The sequence below is a fragment of the Pseudochaenichthys georgianus genome, chromosome 15 (assembly GCF_902827115.2).
Source record: "Pseudochaenichthys georgianus chromosome 15, fPseGeo1.2, whole genome shotgun sequence".
Taxonomy (NCBI): Eukaryota; Metazoa; Chordata; class Actinopteri; order Perciformes; family Channichthyidae; genus Pseudochaenichthys; species Pseudochaenichthys georgianus.
Window position 1 is genome coordinate 32,552,057 of NC_047517.1, and position 18,732 is coordinate 32,570,788.

The window sequence follows — 18,732 nt, forward strand, 5'->3', positions numbered from 1 at the left end:
ATATTATGAATAGGTGTATACATCTCAAAACTGAAGAGCAGCATGTATCTCTTAACGGCAGCACCACATGTGGGAAGATAATAAATCAATATGGTGTCAGTGTAGCCCGTGAAATCTGCAGAAACTTAACTGCGCATGTGTATGTGTGGCTTTATGTGTGTTAATGTGGCTTTTACACGCACCATGAAAAAATCCCATGCAGCAGAAAAGACCATATGGTGCAGAAGAGCAGCCGCCTGATCACATGATCAGTTGGCGAGAGGAACAAACAAGCAAACAACTCCATTTAGCCAGCATCCCTCCAGCCTGCTTCATTGTTATTACCATAAACAACCCAGCACACGCCTGGCTGTAAGACCGAACCCCACCACATGCTCAGTGACCCCCATGTCCCCCATGTCCCCCATGACCTACAGACCTACATATAGACATTTCACAGATATTACTGTACGGCATGCAGTTTAAAACATATCATCACACCCTTCAGCGTTATCTGAGAAAGTAGTTGAGGATTTGAAACGGGGGAAACCAGCCCTGCGAACAAGCGTACTGATAAAGAGATCATAAAAAACTGATTATTAATAATCCAAGAGAATAAACGAAGCACATGCCCTGCAGCCTTTTCTGCAGCCTTTTTTAGCGCGTGTAATTCATTCCACAAAGCGTGTGCAGTATTTTTCAGAAAAGTGGTCTCAAGGGCAAATGAAAAGATGTCCTATATGAATGGAGGCTTTATTTAACTAAAGTGTTAGTGCAATAAAAGTGTTATTATACTAGTAGACATCAGTTAATTAATATAAATTAAGTACAATTTTAACCCGATTTCCCTTGAGAATGAGACGTTGTGTCTCAATGAGGTTACCTGTACAAAATAAAGGTTAAATAAAGAAATAAAAATGGAAATATTTATGAGGATCTGCTACTATTCTCGGCTTTCTATCGGGCATTTTGGTTATCTGTGGACTGTTTCTGCTGAAAGTGAGCATATTTCCAAATGTTCTGACATTTTATAGATGAAACAATTGTTGAAAAAAAAATTATTATTATTATCGCAATAGTGTATACAATATTCAACTTATTCAATAATAACTGATGTGATATATATGGTGATTAAACACACTAAACTTTGGCAAACAAAAAGGTTTTAAAGTTTGACTTTTCATTCTGTCTTTAATCATTCTGATATAAATGAATACATCCCTGTATAATGCACCAATAGGAGCCAAAGCACACAGTGTGTCAGGTATAGTGCAGGTCTGCTCTGCTGAGTGCTTGGCCCCTGCTGAGCAGATAATGACTGACCCATGGCTCTTTAACAGGAACATTAGTATTTGGCCAACCCTGCCACAATGATTATGACAACAGAATGTATTGCCCATAGCAATAGCTGGAGAAGTAGACACAAATAGTGAAACCCATACTGGCACTTAGAAGGACATCAAAATATCAACGCTAGCATAACAGGACATTCAGAAGGAGACAGATGGGAATGGAAACAGCCCAAATACAAGATCAATATCTGCAGTGGAAAGAAGCACAAAACACCAGAAGGGGGTCAGAGGGGAGCATGGTACACCCCAAACCAGCTGCGAAGGTCACTCTATTTTACTTTTCGTTTTTAGAAATTAACTGAATGCAGGAAAGAAAGCAGACACACCCATCATGTTCCATAACAAGGGTGGAGGCTGATGATTGTTATATCAGTTACTTCATGCGTTTTTCTTGTTTTCTGCTATTCTCTCTCCATCTGCTCCCCTGCCTTGTTTCTCTCTGTGACTCTGCACACAAGCCGGAGCTTCACCAGGCAAATCTATTTGACTCTCATAACCCTTTGAACGTTTCTCCTCTGGCAGAGTACAGAAGTGAGATTCACTGCTATTTTTAGCCACAGTAACCCTGGTACAAAAAACGGTTTAAAACAAGTTAAACAGAATGGATTAGATGATAGAATTAAGTTCCAGGCTAGGTTGTTTCAGTCACAAATAGCACTCCCTGAACACTGAAGTAAAATGAACTCACTTCCTAAACTTCCTACTATACACAATGGCCGTGGGGAGGACAAACAACACTCTCCTCAAACCCAACTAAAGGCTAGAAATGAAAAAACGGTCATATTATTGAAGGAAACATTATGTCAACATAATTGCACATTGCTGAACATACTGATACTGAACAGGAAACACTTAAAGTACGGTGATTCTGGAAAAGGATTTAAAGGATTAAAAGTGGTATTGAACTTATTTTGTCTACTCAAAGGTCATAGTCAAAGTATGACCTATTAGCATGGTTGTCAATGTTATCTGCACTGTAGCTGTGTAAAGGGACATGTATGGAGGCAGGCTGTGCTGCAGTCTAGCTAGGACGTTGCTGCAGTCTAGCTAGGACAGAGTGCAGCAACCGTCCTGTGACACTGACACAGTTTTTAAAAATGCAACTGCCTGTGGTGCCAACAAGCTTGCCAGCGTCCACATCTGCAGGAGAAGAGGACAGGGAGGAGGCGGGAAATGGCAGAGTGAATGGAAGAAAAGAAATGGAGTGGCGCTGGACTGGTTGGTATTATCTGCACATTCTATGGCTCAAACCCAAGACATTTGAATGTGTACAGCTGAAGAAGGAGGAGACAAGACTCACTGACATGCAGCCCATAGTGTAACTGTTTCAAAAACTCAGACTTGGAGTGCACACTTCTAGTACCTTTAACATTTATAGATGCAATAAAGAGAAATACTGAAGAATAAAACGCTTTCAAATGCTTTGAACAGCTGTGTAACTTTGTTATTTGCCATGCCTCTTCAAGCATTTTAGCAGACATTACCATGCATTTAAAAGTATGTTAAGCCTGATGATAAGACAATAATAACTCAATTAAGATGTGCATACAATTGTCTGTAAAAGGCACAAAAAACACTTCGTACTGTTATTTTAGAATGTGTAATTGAAGAAACTGTAATTCAGATATGAAGCACGTCTTTTAGCTTTTCCCCCAAGTTTGTACGTCTTGTGTGAGGATGACAGCTAAATCAAACTCAACACAAAGGAAGCGGATGCATGCAGGCCGGCTACATCTGCCCCACGAAAACAAAGCCCCCTCACAGAAGAAGAAGAGGAGGGGGGTCCAGCATCGAAGAACACTCTGCAGCTACATTACAATTGTGAAACACCTTCTTACTTGTATAATAAACCCTCCAGACAACATTAATAGCCTCAAAGAGGAGCCCGTGGTTAATACGTATCCACAAAGCGTTCACTGTAACCGACCTTCATTGGTGTGCATCCTGTCTCGGTAGCCTCCGTGCTTTTTATAGAAGGATGCCACCAATAGAAAAACAACAACTCAATACCGTCTCACAGTAGCATAGACGGCAAACGTGCCTGCCCGGTGTTTTTATAAAGGCATAAAAGTGGCGAGGCTGTGTGTTTTTTTACAAAGGCGGAGCAGGGCAGACTGGTCATGCTGCTGCTGCCGACAACAGTAGCCATCCAGTTAGCCAGCAGGGAGTCAGACTATAAACGAGTAATGCCCTAACTGTTTATTACATTGCAGACATTCAAACTGAATCTATGTTTATTGTTTTAATTGTAAGAAGCTCCAACATCTGCTTCAGACAGTTATTGTGTATTAACATGGAAAACCCCAAATGGACATCAATAGACGGGACAGCACAAAAGCCGAAAACCTACTCTTTCTGGATTTTTTCTCCAACTTATAACGGTCGACCACCTCGCGTAAAGCCCACCGTTAGCTACAGTTCGATAAATAAAAGTGAAGTCAACAGCTCACTTACCCTTTTCCTTTCTGCTGTGTGTTTCAGTTGAAGGTGTGTGTGTGTGTGTGTGCGCGTGTGTGTGTGAGAGGAGCCCAGCCCTGCTGCTGCAGCTCGTCTGGCTCTGTGCGTCGGCCTTATCTCCCTGCGTTGCTCAGCGATACGCTTCGTGAAGAAGCGGCGAGCGGACCAACATCCTGAAAGACGCGTCAAAGTGGCGGAGGTGCCAATCACTTCCGGTAACACCTTTCAAAATAAATAAAAAATTAGGAATGGACAGGGTTATAAACAAAACACAAATCTCTACCACAGCCTCACAACTGTGGAGGAACTTCGATGTTGTATAACACCAAAGCAAACGTCAAAACAGAGATACATGCTATAGGTTGTAAGTGATGGTGTAAATGTCACCTGTCTTTCCTTTTACATGGAGAATATGAACTCTGAATTACCCAAAAATGACCAATATATATTTGTAATCCTTATGACAGTGAGTCATAACAAAGCGATGACTTTGTAAAGAGCCTCACAATGGGCAGAGGTGGAAGAAGTACTCAGATATTGTACTTGAGTAATACTCTGTTATAAGTAAAAGTCCTGTATTCAAAATGTTACTCAAGTAGTAAGGTACATGTAGTGGAGTAAAAGTACACCATTTACCTCTGAATTGTAGTGGAGTAGAAGTACAAAGTAGCATAAAATGGAAATTCAATTAAAGTACTGTATTTCAAAATTGAAGTGAGTAGCTACAGTACTTGAATAAATGTACTTAGCTCCCACGTTTGCCAATGGGTAGTCATAATTTAAAAAGTTCAATGTTTGGAATGTATGACGTTTAAGACTAGAAAAAGACAAAGGTGATGCCTTCTGGGATAGATGGGACCCATATCTCACACAATTAGGTGATCACATTTTCTATTATTTGATATATTGTAGGAAAACTATGATTGCTATTATATTCTATGAAGGCCGACTCATCACCCGTTGGTAGTACTAGTTTTTGGATTTCTATTACATATATTTAAAACAAAAAATATTTAATTGTAAAACAAATGTTTGGGTTCAAAAAACGATGTGCATTCATTTATATTGAGACTGAAAGTTCCCCTTTGCATATGCAACCATATGCACAATGTATCATGTGATTTAGCAAACATGTGGTTCAACTTCCCACAATAAAAAAAATGCAAACTTTATAAGAGATATCATTTAAAATCAATAGACATATTTTGCCATAAATGCAATAATGTACAAAGTGTGTTAATGTTACCATGAACCCCTAAGAAAATATGTCAACCTGAATTCATTTGTAATACCATATTAAAAGGGAAATATGCCAAGTTAGTGTGAGCTTCAGCTGCAATACTTCCTACCATGATACATTATAAACAATGAATACAAGCTGCAGACTAAAGCTTTTGGCCAAGACAATGCCCTACATATGTCAAAGTAGATGGCATCACTGTAAAGACCGGATATGGCGAATAAATATGCATCTTGTCTCATTTTTAACCAAGCAAGCAGTTTATTTTGAAAGCAGTTTTCGCATTTCCGGGATTTATGTTTATGTGTCTGGCTAGCAGGGCAAGCTTGACTCAGTTCATCCTGGAAGCGCCTGCGTCTACACTTCCAACCATGGATGCTTCCAACTCGACCAGAAGCATGGCAGCCAGAACCGGGTGGGCGGGTTTCCTGGACTCCCGGGTCACGTTTCAGGGTCTTCATTTTACCGTACCATCAGCTGGGCTGCGCAGCTGGCAATATTATATTATTAAAGGCAGTGCCTGGTGCATGATGCACAGCGTAAATGGACGAAGATGCCCTGGCTGGAACCAAACAACTACAGAAACTATTAAGCAAAATTAGGATGTTGCAAAACAAGAACATAGAAGCCACCCCTTCAATACTATTTTTATTTATTATTTGCATGGATTTTTATATCACTATTACAAATTATACTCTATGTTGCTGTTTTTAAATATGTTATGCAAATACATAATGAAACCCAATGACATCTGAAGAGAGACGGCTTAATGAAAAGATGTGCAGGTGTATTTTTTTCTTTGCATGTAACGTTAAATACAGGCAGCATACTTAGGAAAACCAGTACCATGAAACTAAGAATAACACGTTTGTCATGATCCCGAAGATGTATTACACATTTAGATTAGTTCTGCTTTTTTTTAACATCCTAAACAATTCAAAATCGAAAACGTTGTATTCCTGTCATTCGTCTGGCGCAGTGACGTAATGACGTTGGCTCCCTGTCAACGTAAGTGCACTCAATTTAAGTCCTCGGACGTGCCGGTTGGAAAGATGGAGCGTTGTTTTCTACTTATTTTCGAAATTAATCTGAGCTGTGCAATTTTATAACATGTTGCAATTTTTGCTAATTCCGTGTTTTTACCACCACGATTACATTAAATTCTGCATTGACATTTGGGTCTCTTTTTTAAGATCTGATGTGTACTTATTAGACGTTAACGTAATTTTTGTTTAAACATCATGGGTAATGCATCATTTAATCCGTATTACATTTAAACTCACCAAAATAGTTCAAATACTTGTAATCAGTGTATATAAATGTAACTTTTGTAGCACTTACTTGGTATTTATCTGATAATGTCCTCATAGCGGTAGAAGACGTGTCGCAAATCGAGCTCCCCTGTCTGTTGGAGGGGCGTCGGCAGTTGGAGCAGGAATGCGCTCATGCTACTGTTGCTAGCGAACAGACGGAAACATGGACGACCAGCGGGATGTTCAAACCTCCAAACGAAACGGTAGCTCCAGGTCAGTGTTATCGGCCGGTTCCGCTGTGGCTATGGAGATTAAACGGAAGAAAATACGACAGAGTACATTATTCCTGCAAACTGAGGTATGTAGGGCCGAAGGGATAACGTTTATAGAGTGGCATTTTTTGTTAAGCCGTCAACACTGAATCAAAGTGACATTTCGGTTACAGGGGGTCCAAAGTGCACCAAAACTAACGTTAACAGGTTAATATATGCGGGTCATTTTTGCTTAGACTGCTTCAGTAATAACTATATAACTAGCTTTTTGGTTGGCTGTGCTTAAATAACTTTAAAAAAACGATTTAAATGTTCTATCGTTTTCCTCAAGCATAGGTTACACACTATCACACACTATTTTTTTACCCAACTTTATTGAGCAATTAATCCAAAACATTAGAAAAAGACATACATTAATTCAAAACTGAGTGCACAATGAACAGAACTCAGAAAACAAAAAACAAACATTATATTACATTATTTTGTAAATCATTTCATCTCATTTAGTGAAGCAATAATGTGAAATATTTTCGATAAAATAAATCAAATTATGAATCCCAAATTATGTTTTGCTGTTTTCAAATTGATAGCCGAATTGTATTTTACGTTATGTTTAGACCGGAATGTTTTGCTCATTATAAATTAACCAGTACTGGAAAATCATCCCTAAATGTCACCATCGCCCACTGTTTCAGTTCACTGGGACAAAGCTGGTTTGACGGGCCAGCACAGCAGTCATCATTGTCTCACAGGGGAGCCTCCCCTTTTAACGTTTTCTGTTCCCTGAAACCAGACCCATGTGCACTCTGCATTGTCTAATGTTGTGCACAAAAGGTGCTCTTCTCTTTGCTCTAACACAGCTCAAACTAATGTCATTTCATAACAAAAAGCATGAGACGATGCCTTCTAAATGACCCTCAGTACATAGTAGAGGATGTTAACTTGTTGTTGGTTTCTAAGAAGCTACAGGTGCATATTTTAGATGTCCTATGGAGAAAGATGGTGTTTGCCTCCTTAAAAACGTGCATCGGAACTTGATTATTTTAAAACCCATCAAGACCGAATTACCTTACCAAATGATAAAGATGGTATTTTGAAATAAGAATTATGTAGACCAGATTATACAAATAAAAAACATCATCATACTCCATTTAGTGTACACCTAGTTTAACTAAAGTGATATATTTTCCTGCCACTCTTTCCTTGTAACATGCCATTCATATATTTACATTCTTCATCATTGCCATCCATATGATCCACATACATCACATACATACTCATTGTTAGTGTCTCCCTCTATCTAGCATATCATGAAACTAAACACTCTTCTTCCCTTCTACATGCATCATTTAACCTTATACTCTGCCAGAAATAGTTGCTCTTGAGTGATGAAGAGATGTTGGCTTCACTGCCACAAGTTTGACAGCTTTATATATCAGTGTATCATTGTCAAATGGATTGTAGGGATAGCTTCAAGCAACGTGAGAAGATCACATTCCCTGAACGCATTGTATTATTTAGTTGTCGTATATCTGTCTTTCACAATGAACTCTGAAAGCTCTGATTGGGCCAGTAAGACAGTGCACATTTGTTTAGTGCCGCAAATCACTGTGCCGTCTGTGCCAACAAAACAACTCCTCTCACAAGGTTACGTGCACCGTAGAACCTGAAAGAGGTTGCAGTCTTTACGAGTTCTTGTTTGTGTATATGACATGTTTGCGCATTACTGTGAGTTATATAAAACCTTTGACACTTGAAGGGACGTTTCTCTCTTGCCAAACAACATTCAAGGGCTACGTTCCTCTAACTCATGTCGTCTGTCTCTTAATAGCATGTTGTTTGATGGATCCTTGATTGAACTTTCTCCTCTATTTGTTTTGTCCATGAAGAACACCAACATCCAAGAGAAGCTTGACTTTGAGATGCGAATGCGGGAGGGAGCCTACAAGCTGCTTCTCGCCTGCAGTAAGAGAGAACAGGTTCTCAACGCCTCCAAGAACCTGCTGACCTGTAACGCCAGGATCAAGGCTTATGTCTCACAGCTGCAGAGGAAGAAAGGGGAGCAGGACATGGGGGGAGCCATGAGGTAGGGAATTGGGGGATTACTGTTTCCACAAGTATAAAGATTCAATTCAAGTTTTTTAGTTGCAATCCCTGGAGTTCAGTTTCAGCATACACTATCAAAAAATAAAGACATAGATCGGACTGTAATATATTTAGAAATCTGAACTTCAATGGAGAAATAAACTGAGAGGGAAATTAGTGAAAAATACAAGCAAGGACTTAAGTAATCCACAAGTCGGTTCTGAAAAGAGGGTTTTAAAATGTAATGTATAGATGAGAGTAACACCCACGTCACTTCCGGGCGAAAATGACGGCCCCGCCCACTTTTGGGGGAAAACAACGCTGTTATTTTGAATGGCGGTCAATACAAATTCTGAAGTTTTGGCCAATCCGATCAGACATTTAAGAAAACCGTGGATTTTTGGATCTTCAAAGAGCCCGATTACGATGGCCAGTCAGGCAAACGATTACATTAAATCTTTTGAAATCGACGATCGGGCTCGATATATGGTTAAATTAAAATCAGTAGGCGAGGCTGTAATTTCGCCGGCTGTTACTCTCATGAGCGAGGCGGAACATAATAGTTTTATCACGCCAACAAGCTGCTGTGTCGTTTATTGACCTCGAACATTAAAACAAATCCAGAGTTCAGTGTTTCTGTACTTCCTCTAAGAAGAAAGGACGGTAACAGAAGAGCTCTGTGGCTTCAGGCTCGATCGCCATTCAAATGACACCGTTGGTTTCCCCCAAAAGTGGGCGGGGCCGTAAAGTGACGTAGATGTTACTCTCATCCATGGACATCGATAGCCTACTGCTATATTTAACCATATATCAAGTCAGATTGATTTCAAATGATTTAATGTAATTGTTTGCCTGTCTGGCCATCGTAACCGGGCTCTTTGAAGATCCAAAAATCCACGGTTTTCTTACATTTCCGATCGGATTGGCAAAAACTTCAGAATTTACATTGACCGCCATTCAAAATAACAGCTTTGTTTTCCCCCAAAAGTGGGCGGAGCCGTACTTTTTATCCGGAAGTGACGCATGTGTTACTCTCATCTATTGACTTATGCTGTGATCAATTATAATGGTACTTTTTGTTTTTTCCCCCAGATTTTCAGATCCAGTTTCAGATGCCCGTGTGCCCTGCAATGGGACAATTGCAATGTCTGGTAAGATTGCTCCCCTTTGTGCAAGGTCATTTAAATCGGGAGAGTCTGTGTGCAGGAAAAATCACAAAAAAATGTATATAGAACAAATTAACTTTTAAAACGACATGCTTCGTTTATTCACTTTATCCTCTGCTGATTCAGGGCTGCGCCTTCCTTTGATGTGGAGGGATTCAGCCTACTTTAACAACAGAGGGAGTACGTTTGTCTTTGTTTTGCCAACATCCAATCCCCCTGTTCTGTTAAGCCTCGTGTTAATCTGTGGATACTTGCTGCACTAACACACACATACATCCCTTCTGTTTATCAGGCTCCCGTCGAGTGGCGTTGTTCTGTCTGATGCAGATGGGCTCAGAGGTGTTTGCCACAGAAATGATAGTGGTGGACAGATCAGTCACTGACATCTGCTTTGAGGGAGTCACTGTCTTGTGAGTTCTTACTTTACATATTCAAAACACAGTATTAATACACCTTGTTCAGCTGTACTTACCTTTGGAAACTTCCTTTACGAGCTGCTTTACAATGCTGGAGGAAGACGTAAATATTCAGGACATGTGGCTGCTAGTTGTTCTTGAATTTCAAAATATATGTTTTAGTTTTTTCTTGCTATCTGTTGCAGGGATAATACTGGCTACAATTACTGGGCAATAACATGTATTATTTATGAGTCTTAAGTGATGCCATTAGGTTTGATTTTCATCCTAAAAATTAACATGCTTTATCTACATTTTAATGTTTGTTTTCTTATTTGAAATGTCTCTGTCTTCTCCCAGTAAAGATGCAGATCCTCAGTTTGAGCTGAAGGTGGAGCTGTGGAGCTGTGCCCTGGAGGATGAGCTCACCATGGTGAATACGCCAAAGAAACTGGCCAAGAAGCTCCGCAGCTCCTTTGGAAAGACAGCTGGGAAGAAGCTCTGCCCTCTGCTGGACAGCCCCGACCCTGACACCTTCCTGCAGTACAACCCCATTCCCCCGTATGTACTGTGCTATCCCATAAAACCTTTTACAGACTCTTGGCTTCCTTTTTAAGATTTCGAACTGGAGTTCACCAACGCCCCTTGATCTGGTGATCAACGCTCGCCACTGCGCCAAAACCGCCCCATATTTTGGTTATGAACATAATTACGTTGGCCTTTAACTGACTTTTTTTGTGCCAGTTTCTGTGGGCTCAGAACAGTCTCATGATACACACATGCACACAGAAGGATTCACACTTGTGTTTTTCAATGCACACACAAATGTGTTCCGTTTCATATACATGTAAATAAAATCCAAATACAGAAAACACATTTGTTTTCCGTTTAAAACCTCTGAACCTGCAAACAAGCCGCTTTCTGTGCACGGATCGCTGTGCATTCGTGCGTGGGTTTTTTGAGACTCCCCTGACGCTCAGCCGATTCGTACTTGTAATTTCTATCTATAGCCAATCAGATGTCTCCTTCATTCTAAGCCACACATGAGCGCGCCCCCACGAGGGTATGATTTATTGCGTTCATGACGTAGCGCTTCATGTACGCATTTTGCGCTGTCCGGTCAGCTCGCTAAACAGATGGCGGAGCATCAGGTGATCATGCAGAGCTGCGTGTCTCCGTCAGACTCAGCAACTGATCTGATCTCTCTCGCGTTTATGTCCATATCGATCAGATCCAGCTCTCCTGATCGGCCTTTATAGAGAGCACCGATCAAACTATTAAGAGTGAATATCGGCCGATAATGACCGGCGGGGCTCCCCCCCCTGAGGTGTCCTGAGATTAGCGCCATGGACCTGTCAGCTCCGGACTGCGCAAAATGCGTACATGAAGCGCTACGTCATGAACGCAATAAATCTACCCTCGTGGGGGCGCGCTCATGTGATTGGCTTAGAATTGAGGAGACATCTGATTGGCTATAGATAGAAAAAATTACAAGTACGAATCGGCTGACCGTCAGGGGAGTCTCAAAAAACCCACACACGAATGCACAGCGATCCATGCACAGAAAGCGGTTTGTGTTTGCAGGTGCAGAGGTTTTAAACGGAAAACAAATATGTGAGGATAAAAAATACACATGTAAAACTTTTTTCTGTATTCTGGATTTTATTTACATGAATATGAAACGGAACACATTTGTGTGTGCATTGAAAAACACAAGTGTGAATCCTTCTGTGTGCATGTGTGTATGATGAGACTGTTCTGAGCCCATACATTTCAACTATGCTATTGAAATATCCGCGAGGAAAAGCATGCTTTGCAGCTTTTATATATCAAGGGAATCTCCCAAACTGAACATCTGTAAGTGATGCACGGCACCTGTTCAGTGGGAGGGGAAACACTGGGACTGTGAGGGGCTTTGAAGAAGGAGATCATTCTTTAGATCAAAATGCTGGAGGCTGTACAGGCTGCAAGAATCTTTGTACAAACTCTGTATATATGTTTGTATGTTTACCAGTGGAGCCAAGTACAGCCTGCTGGCCTACACCACGCTGTGTCTGCCTGACGCTGAAGGCAGCTTCCAGTCGCACTCCCTCATCGTCCTCCAAGGCGGTAAGAAGCAAACGCACAGACATTTAATATCTGGGGTTATTAAGGGATTACGCTTTTAAGTCCCTGATTTGAATCATTTCGGAAGCAGTAATACAATAATTCAACCCCATTAAAATGAAAAACAAAAATTAAACAAATAACCTATTATTGAGGTTCACGTTGGATCACTTTTCTTCCGTTGCGTGACGTGAGTGGTTAAGTGGTTAAGTTGGTGCAGAGGCAGGTTTTAATTATCGAGCTGTCATTTCAGGGGTAAACCTTTGATATGATGTGGTTTTCAGATCCACTGTGTATTTTATAAGGTATAGTAGGGCTGCTCGATTATGGCAAAAATCATAATCTCGATTATTTGAGTCAATCATTGATATCACGATTATTAAAAACGATTATCCATTTAAAAGAAATGTTGAACAGTGTGTTTTTAACCGTTGATTACCCTGAACTTGAAGTATAATTCAACTGAAAAAAAAATAAAAAATTTTTTTTAATAAATACAAATAAATAAATAATCGTTTTATTTCGATTATGTTGTTTTCATAATTGTTGCAAGCCAAAATCGTAATTGTGATTTAAATACGATTAATTGAGCAGCCCTAGGGTATAGTAAATGCTCTTATAACAAGAAATGATGTGACAGGAAAACACGTCAGCCTTTCGTCTGTTTCACATTTAACGCTAAAAGTAATTTAATCATGTGGTTTTACATTTTCACTCAAGATTTGAACTATTCTACCTTTGTTCTTTACAAAATACATGTAGTATTTTATTAGGATTAACATATCGATTGTATTACCTATGCTGCTTGTCATTCCCACAGACGAGTCGTCGTCATGGCTTCCACTTTATGGCAACCTCTGCTGCCGGGTGGTGGCCCAGCCTTCCTGCATGACACAGAGCATGATGAGCGGCTACCTAGACCAGAAGGTATATTTACTTGTTAGCTTGCAGGGTTCTTCTTACGGTCATTAAAAACCTGGAAACGTCATGGAAATTCAAAATGCTAATTCCAGGCCCTGAAAAGTTATGGAAAACAATATATTTCCCAAAGTTTTGGAAAAGTCATGGAAATGTAACTAAAGTTGCATCAAATATAATTTATATTTTATCTAATCGCCGAAATAGTAATACTATAATGATGATAAATACTGTATCGTATAGTAATGAACGTAAAATGGCATTTAACTGACGAGGTATTTTGTTGGTGAGAGATTTTAGTTGCTTTAGCGTGTAGAAGCTAGTAAGCCTACTATTTGATTTGTTTTAGATAGGCACAACATGTTTTATACGCAGACCTTATTTTCCTTTTCCATGTTAAAATAAACCATTTTCAGTGGTACCGCTGAGAAAGAGTAATTGTTTTTGTCATGGAAAATGAGGTAAAGGTCATGGAGAAGTCATTGGTGAAAAAGTGTATGAACCCTGAGCTTGATAGCTGGTTCCTGGGTTAATATTTCAGTTTCTTTAATACTTTTTGTTTCTCTGGCGATTTTCAGCTAAGTGTGGAGGGGATGTACCGCTGCTGCAGCCTCTACTGTGTCCTCAGTGCTGGGGTTCTGTCCTGTTACTTCACCCCGGAAGAAATTGATGCTAAAGTGCAGCCCTCTCTCAAAGTGCCCGTTAACAAGGTAAGACATGGTATTTTCAGGGTTAGGATGATGCTTGAATTCAAATATACCTCCACCACATTCAGACACTGATTCAAATCTCAGTTCAGAGATTCCCCTAACATTTGCAGAACAACCAAAATATAAAATGCCACGCTACTTACAGAGATCCTGCTTGCAACGTTGGCATTTTGCTGCTGAATAAGTATTTCAAATAACCCTTATTTGATCACCGTGGAACTCATCTTCAGCTTATCAATGTTTTCTGTGATGTTTCTGCAGGACACTCGAGTCCGTGTGATGGAAAAAGAGTCATCAGGACATAAGTCCAGGAGCCTGTCCATCAGCAACCCCTCACCAGAGGGCTCTGAGACCATCGTCTTCACCACGGAAACCAGAGAGGAGCTGGAGGACTGGCTGGACGCCCTGCACCAGCACCTCTACGACCAGGGTGAGTGTGTTTCTCTGGAAACATGTGCAAAGATGCGTGGAGCAGGGTTTCCGCAGGGATTTTATCTTGCCGGTCAAATGTCCGGAAATAATTAATTTTACCGGACACATTTGAAACTTACCGGTCATGTTTTAATAATAATAATAATAACAATGGTATAGCAAAGTTTCCGTTAGCAGGTAATCACCGGACTAGGACCGGATATGCTGATGTTTAAAACTCAGTTAATGGGAGCCATTTTCATATTGCTTCAGTTTATAATCGAACAGATCGAAAAGTTCAGATTCATTTTTCAATAAATGATTCCACAAACAACATAATTATTACATTCAAACAAACTACTTGTAGTAGATAATGTAAACTTTTGAATAATGTACTTTAACGTAAAAATAACACGGGAGAAACGGATCCTCTCTTTTTCTCTCTCTCTCTCTCTCTCTCTCTCTCTCTCTCTCTCTTTTATTTTACCAGCTAAAAACTGGTAATTACCGGCTAACGAAAACCCTGGCGTGGATGTATAAAAGTAAAGTTTCGATTAATTACATGTGTGTACAGAGCAGGAGTGTTTCTCAAAATGGTTGTGTGTGTTGTTTGTGCGATGGTACGTCAGTCAGCTTGTGGAACACTTATATTTAGCTGAACTCCACTTAGAGAAGAAAAGACAATACGACCTTTATCTGTGTCTCTTATGCCTCTCTTTGTTTAAAACCAGGCCAGTGGCTGCACTGCTGCAACCAGCTAATGAAGATCGAGGTCACGTCACCACGGAAACCATCACTCTTCCTCACCAAGCAGGCCGACTCTGTTTACAACGACCTCAGTGAGTAGAGTAATTGGGGCGAGTGGGTGAAGTGAGTTAGACAAAGGTTGATGACTCGCTGACTGCTTTGCACAATGTGTATGTATCTATTTAAAGAAGATATGATGCAAGTGCTCGAAACAAATTGCACTCCTGAGTGGAATAAATATGTTCCATTAACCGTGCACGATAGTTTTCAGCTGTGACATGTAAATAAAAGCCTTTTACGTGCAAATTAAATAATTGTTTTTTGTGCAGATGTGTTAATTATAAAAGGTTACTATTTCCCCTCTGCTCTTTAATCAAACAGGAACAAGGAAACATCCATTTAAAATGTGCCCTATCTGATGTTACTTACTTGTTCTCTCGTTGTGTTTGTCGTGCAGGTATACATTCACCCGGAAAGTTTGAGAGCATCACAGACATGATCCACAACAAGATAGAGCAGACCGATGGCCGCTTTCTTATTGGTCCTGAGGAGGAGAAGGAAGCGCCTAATTGGTCCACTCTGTTCGAAGGGACCAATTCGATGGTGGTGCAGAAGGGTGTTCTGTCCCAGAGCAAAAGCTCCACCCCTTGTGCGAGCCCCAACACCAGCTCTACCTCCATCCAAACATCCACCAAGAAGCGCCGGGCCCCGCCCCCCCCCTCTGACAGGAAACCTCCGGCTACTGCCAGCCGCCCTGCCAGACCTCCCCTGCCTCCCTCTCTCCATCACGCTCCACCTCCCTACCACCCGGAGAAGGAGAACTCCGGCACTTCACGCCCGACCACCAGGTCCAAAACTGGGAGGCCATCTCTGGATGCCAAATTCTCTGCCATCATCCAGCAGCTCCAGCGCAGCAACGCCGGAGGAGCCGGAGCCCAAAGTCGGAAACACGCTCCACTGGGCGTCCTGGACGTACAGCCGCACGGTGCGCCGCCTCCTCTCCAGCAGCTGGAGCAACACCACCCCCAGCACGCTGAGGCTGCCGGGGAACACGCCTTCCTCAGACCCAGCTACGGTCCTGTTCCTGCAACCAGGAGCAAACTGAGGAAGTCGTTCAGAGAGAGGATGAACTTTAAAGCCTTGTAACGTCAACCTTTGGCAATAGCCAGAATGAACCCTACCTTACCTTACTACTAATACAAATAACCAAAACGACAGGGACGGCATTTCACCTGAGCTCATTCTTATTTATAACAAATAAATCACAATATATACCAGGATACCTCAATAGCAATAATAATAATAATAAATCTCATTTTTTTATTAGACTGCTTTTGCAGGTGCTTCAAGCGCTTTACAATTACACATATTAGACATGTAAGAGTCATTACTGTGGACACTACCCACAGGAGCAAATTCGGGTGAAGTGTCTTGCCCAAGGACACACCGGCCTGACGCGGTGGCGGCCGAGGCGGGTTTCGAACTGGAGTTCACCAACGCCCTGATGACCAATTATCTAACCCACTGCGCCAAAATTGCCCCGTGATAATGTGATAATTGGGCTCTCCTGGGGCCCTTTTCCCTGTGTGGAAAATGAGCTCAATTGCAGAACGAGATGCCCATCAATACCACTCTTATATATTTACACTAAATAGGAGATTAGCAAGTGTAGATGATCATAACGTCTAAAACAGGGTGAAACTGCAGCATGATTCATTCTTTGTTGGGACCGGTGACTTACTGGAGTGGGTTAGATAAGACTCCGAGCAAAGAAATAGTCCGACACACTTGTTAAATAAACAAGATGGAGTTCAATGGTGAACTGTGCAGCTCCTGGTTGGTAGAAAGTCTTACCTATGAACAGATACACGCTATCTTAATTTCAGGTGTTATGCTAAGCTAAGCTAACCGTCTCCCAGCTCAGATTCATATAACACTGATTGATAAACGAGTGGTATAGACCTTCTCATTAATTCTCACAATGTCGAGCTGTTGCTTTAACCACAGGGGCGGGGGGGGACGTCCCGAATCCCAGTTGACAACTCGTATCACAATTTCAATTTGGTATTGATACATCCCCAGCTCCACTCTCCATGTATACACTCTCTCATCTGCAGCTGACCCACAGATGGAATTGAAAGCTGCGTGTTGGCTCGAGCACTGCCGTCATCAATCCCACTCAAATGGTAAGGCTTATTCCTCAGCGCTGCCACTGGAACGTGGACTGAAGAAAGAGCTTTAGTGAAAGCACTCAAATTGGAATTGATCCATTGACCAAATGTGAAACAGTCATTCCTTTTTGGATGTATTGACTTATTCCACTTACTGTGACAACTTTATGACCACTATAGCGGTTTTCAAGGGAACAGGATTTTAGGAGCAATTGCAAGCACTAATGTGACGGGTCCATTTCCCAGAGGTCTTAATAAGTGACCCTGGTTTTCAGTGGCTACGCAGTATGTCCAACACCATTTAACACGGCAGCCTATAAAAGAGACAACATCATCGAATGAATGGGTCTTTTGAGTGGTCTAAATTATGAATGCCCTTGTGTTTTTGAACACAGCCAATACGGCTAGCCACTAAACATTTCAACCACTTAACGGTCACATGTTGAGGAATGCTCTTCTTAATTACATACTGTACAAAACATTAGGTTTAGCTACTTCTCGGAAATGGCCAGATGAAGATGTATTGTGAAAGCTACATTCCATTGTTTTTTTATCTCACCCTCTGAAATTCAGTTTAATCAAGAGGGGGAGGTGTAGATTGGGCGGAAGGAGGATTTAGTTTAATCTCTGAAATATCCAAGAATGGATTGTACAAAAGAGGAAGCTGTTCAATATTAGCAGTGTGTTAAAAATGCTTTCCAGGCGTGGTGTTTCTAACCAAGACATTACTCACTTTGATGTTCTGTAAATACCTGGGGAAACGAGATGGCTTTTGGGATAAACCGGATAGCATTGTTTTTTGTAAACCTTATGCCGTGTGATCACATCTAGAATCCTCACTAATATATTATACTACACTTCCTGCATCGTCTCCGAACATCTTGGCCCTCTTCAGTTAGATCAAGCATGAGACGAAAGAACATTAAATTACAAGCCAATGTAACTGACAGTTATGGTGATAAGATAACATGTCTGTGTGGCTTTTCAGATTAGCTGTAGCCATGGTGATGTTGCCCATGTGGATACTAAGCTTGAGGGAGAGCATGTGATGTACAAATGCTATATGACTAAACCAAGACTGAACATTGTGATGGAGCCAATTTTATATTAATTTACACTGTTTTTACAATATGCATTTCAATAGTTTTGTTCTGTAATCTGTTTCTACAATAATTATTACACGTCATCTCAATGTTACTTAGCATATTAATTATATAGAAAATAGCACCTTGTTTATGTACTAGTAAGTAGAGATGTATTAATCTTGTGCCGAGTGATTTGTGTTTCGTGCAATGGAAAATAATATTGTATCTCTTTGTTTCTCTAAAGGTGCAATTTGTCTCACTCTGTTCAGTGATGTCTTGCAAGATAGCTGTTCTTTGTTATTAATGCTGATCTGCAATAAAACTGGCTACATTCTACCCTGGTGAGGCTGCTTTTATTTTCTGCTGAGCTTCGGAGTATTACTGA

The 18,732-nt window shown here is 40.9% G+C and overlaps 2 protein-coding genes across 4 annotated transcripts in view; one reads left to right on the forward strand and one right to left on the reverse strand.

Moving 5' to 3' along the window:
- cep170aa (centrosomal protein 170Aa) overlaps positions 1 to 3,930 on the reverse strand; it is a 52,526-nt gene extending 48,596 nt beyond the window's left edge. For all 3 annotated transcript variants that reach the window (XM_071205567.1, XM_071205568.1, XM_071205566.1), the window contains exon 1: positions 3,786 to 3,930. The gene's annotated coding sequence lies outside the window, so the exon portion shown is untranslated. The remainder of the gene's footprint in view (positions 1 to 3,785) is intronic.
- A 2,573-nt stretch (positions 3,931 to 6,503) lies between these two features.
- On the forward strand, positions 6,504 to 18,683 carry rtkn2 (rhotekin 2). The gene is made up of 12 exons (XM_034100033.2): positions 6,504 to 6,639; positions 8,443 to 8,639; positions 9,731 to 9,789; positions 9,931 to 9,984; positions 10,097 to 10,214; positions 10,560 to 10,760; positions 12,214 to 12,308; positions 13,126 to 13,232; positions 13,802 to 13,933; positions 14,195 to 14,363; positions 15,076 to 15,183; positions 15,549 to 18,683. The coding sequence occupies exons 1-12, from the start codon at positions 6,505 to 6,507 to the stop codon at positions 16,235 to 16,237; spliced, it is 2,064 nt and encodes a 687-aa protein (XP_033955924.1). The 5' UTR covers position 6,504; the 3' UTR covers positions 16,238 to 18,683.
- The last annotated feature ends 49 nt before the right edge of the window (positions 18,684 to 18,732 follow it).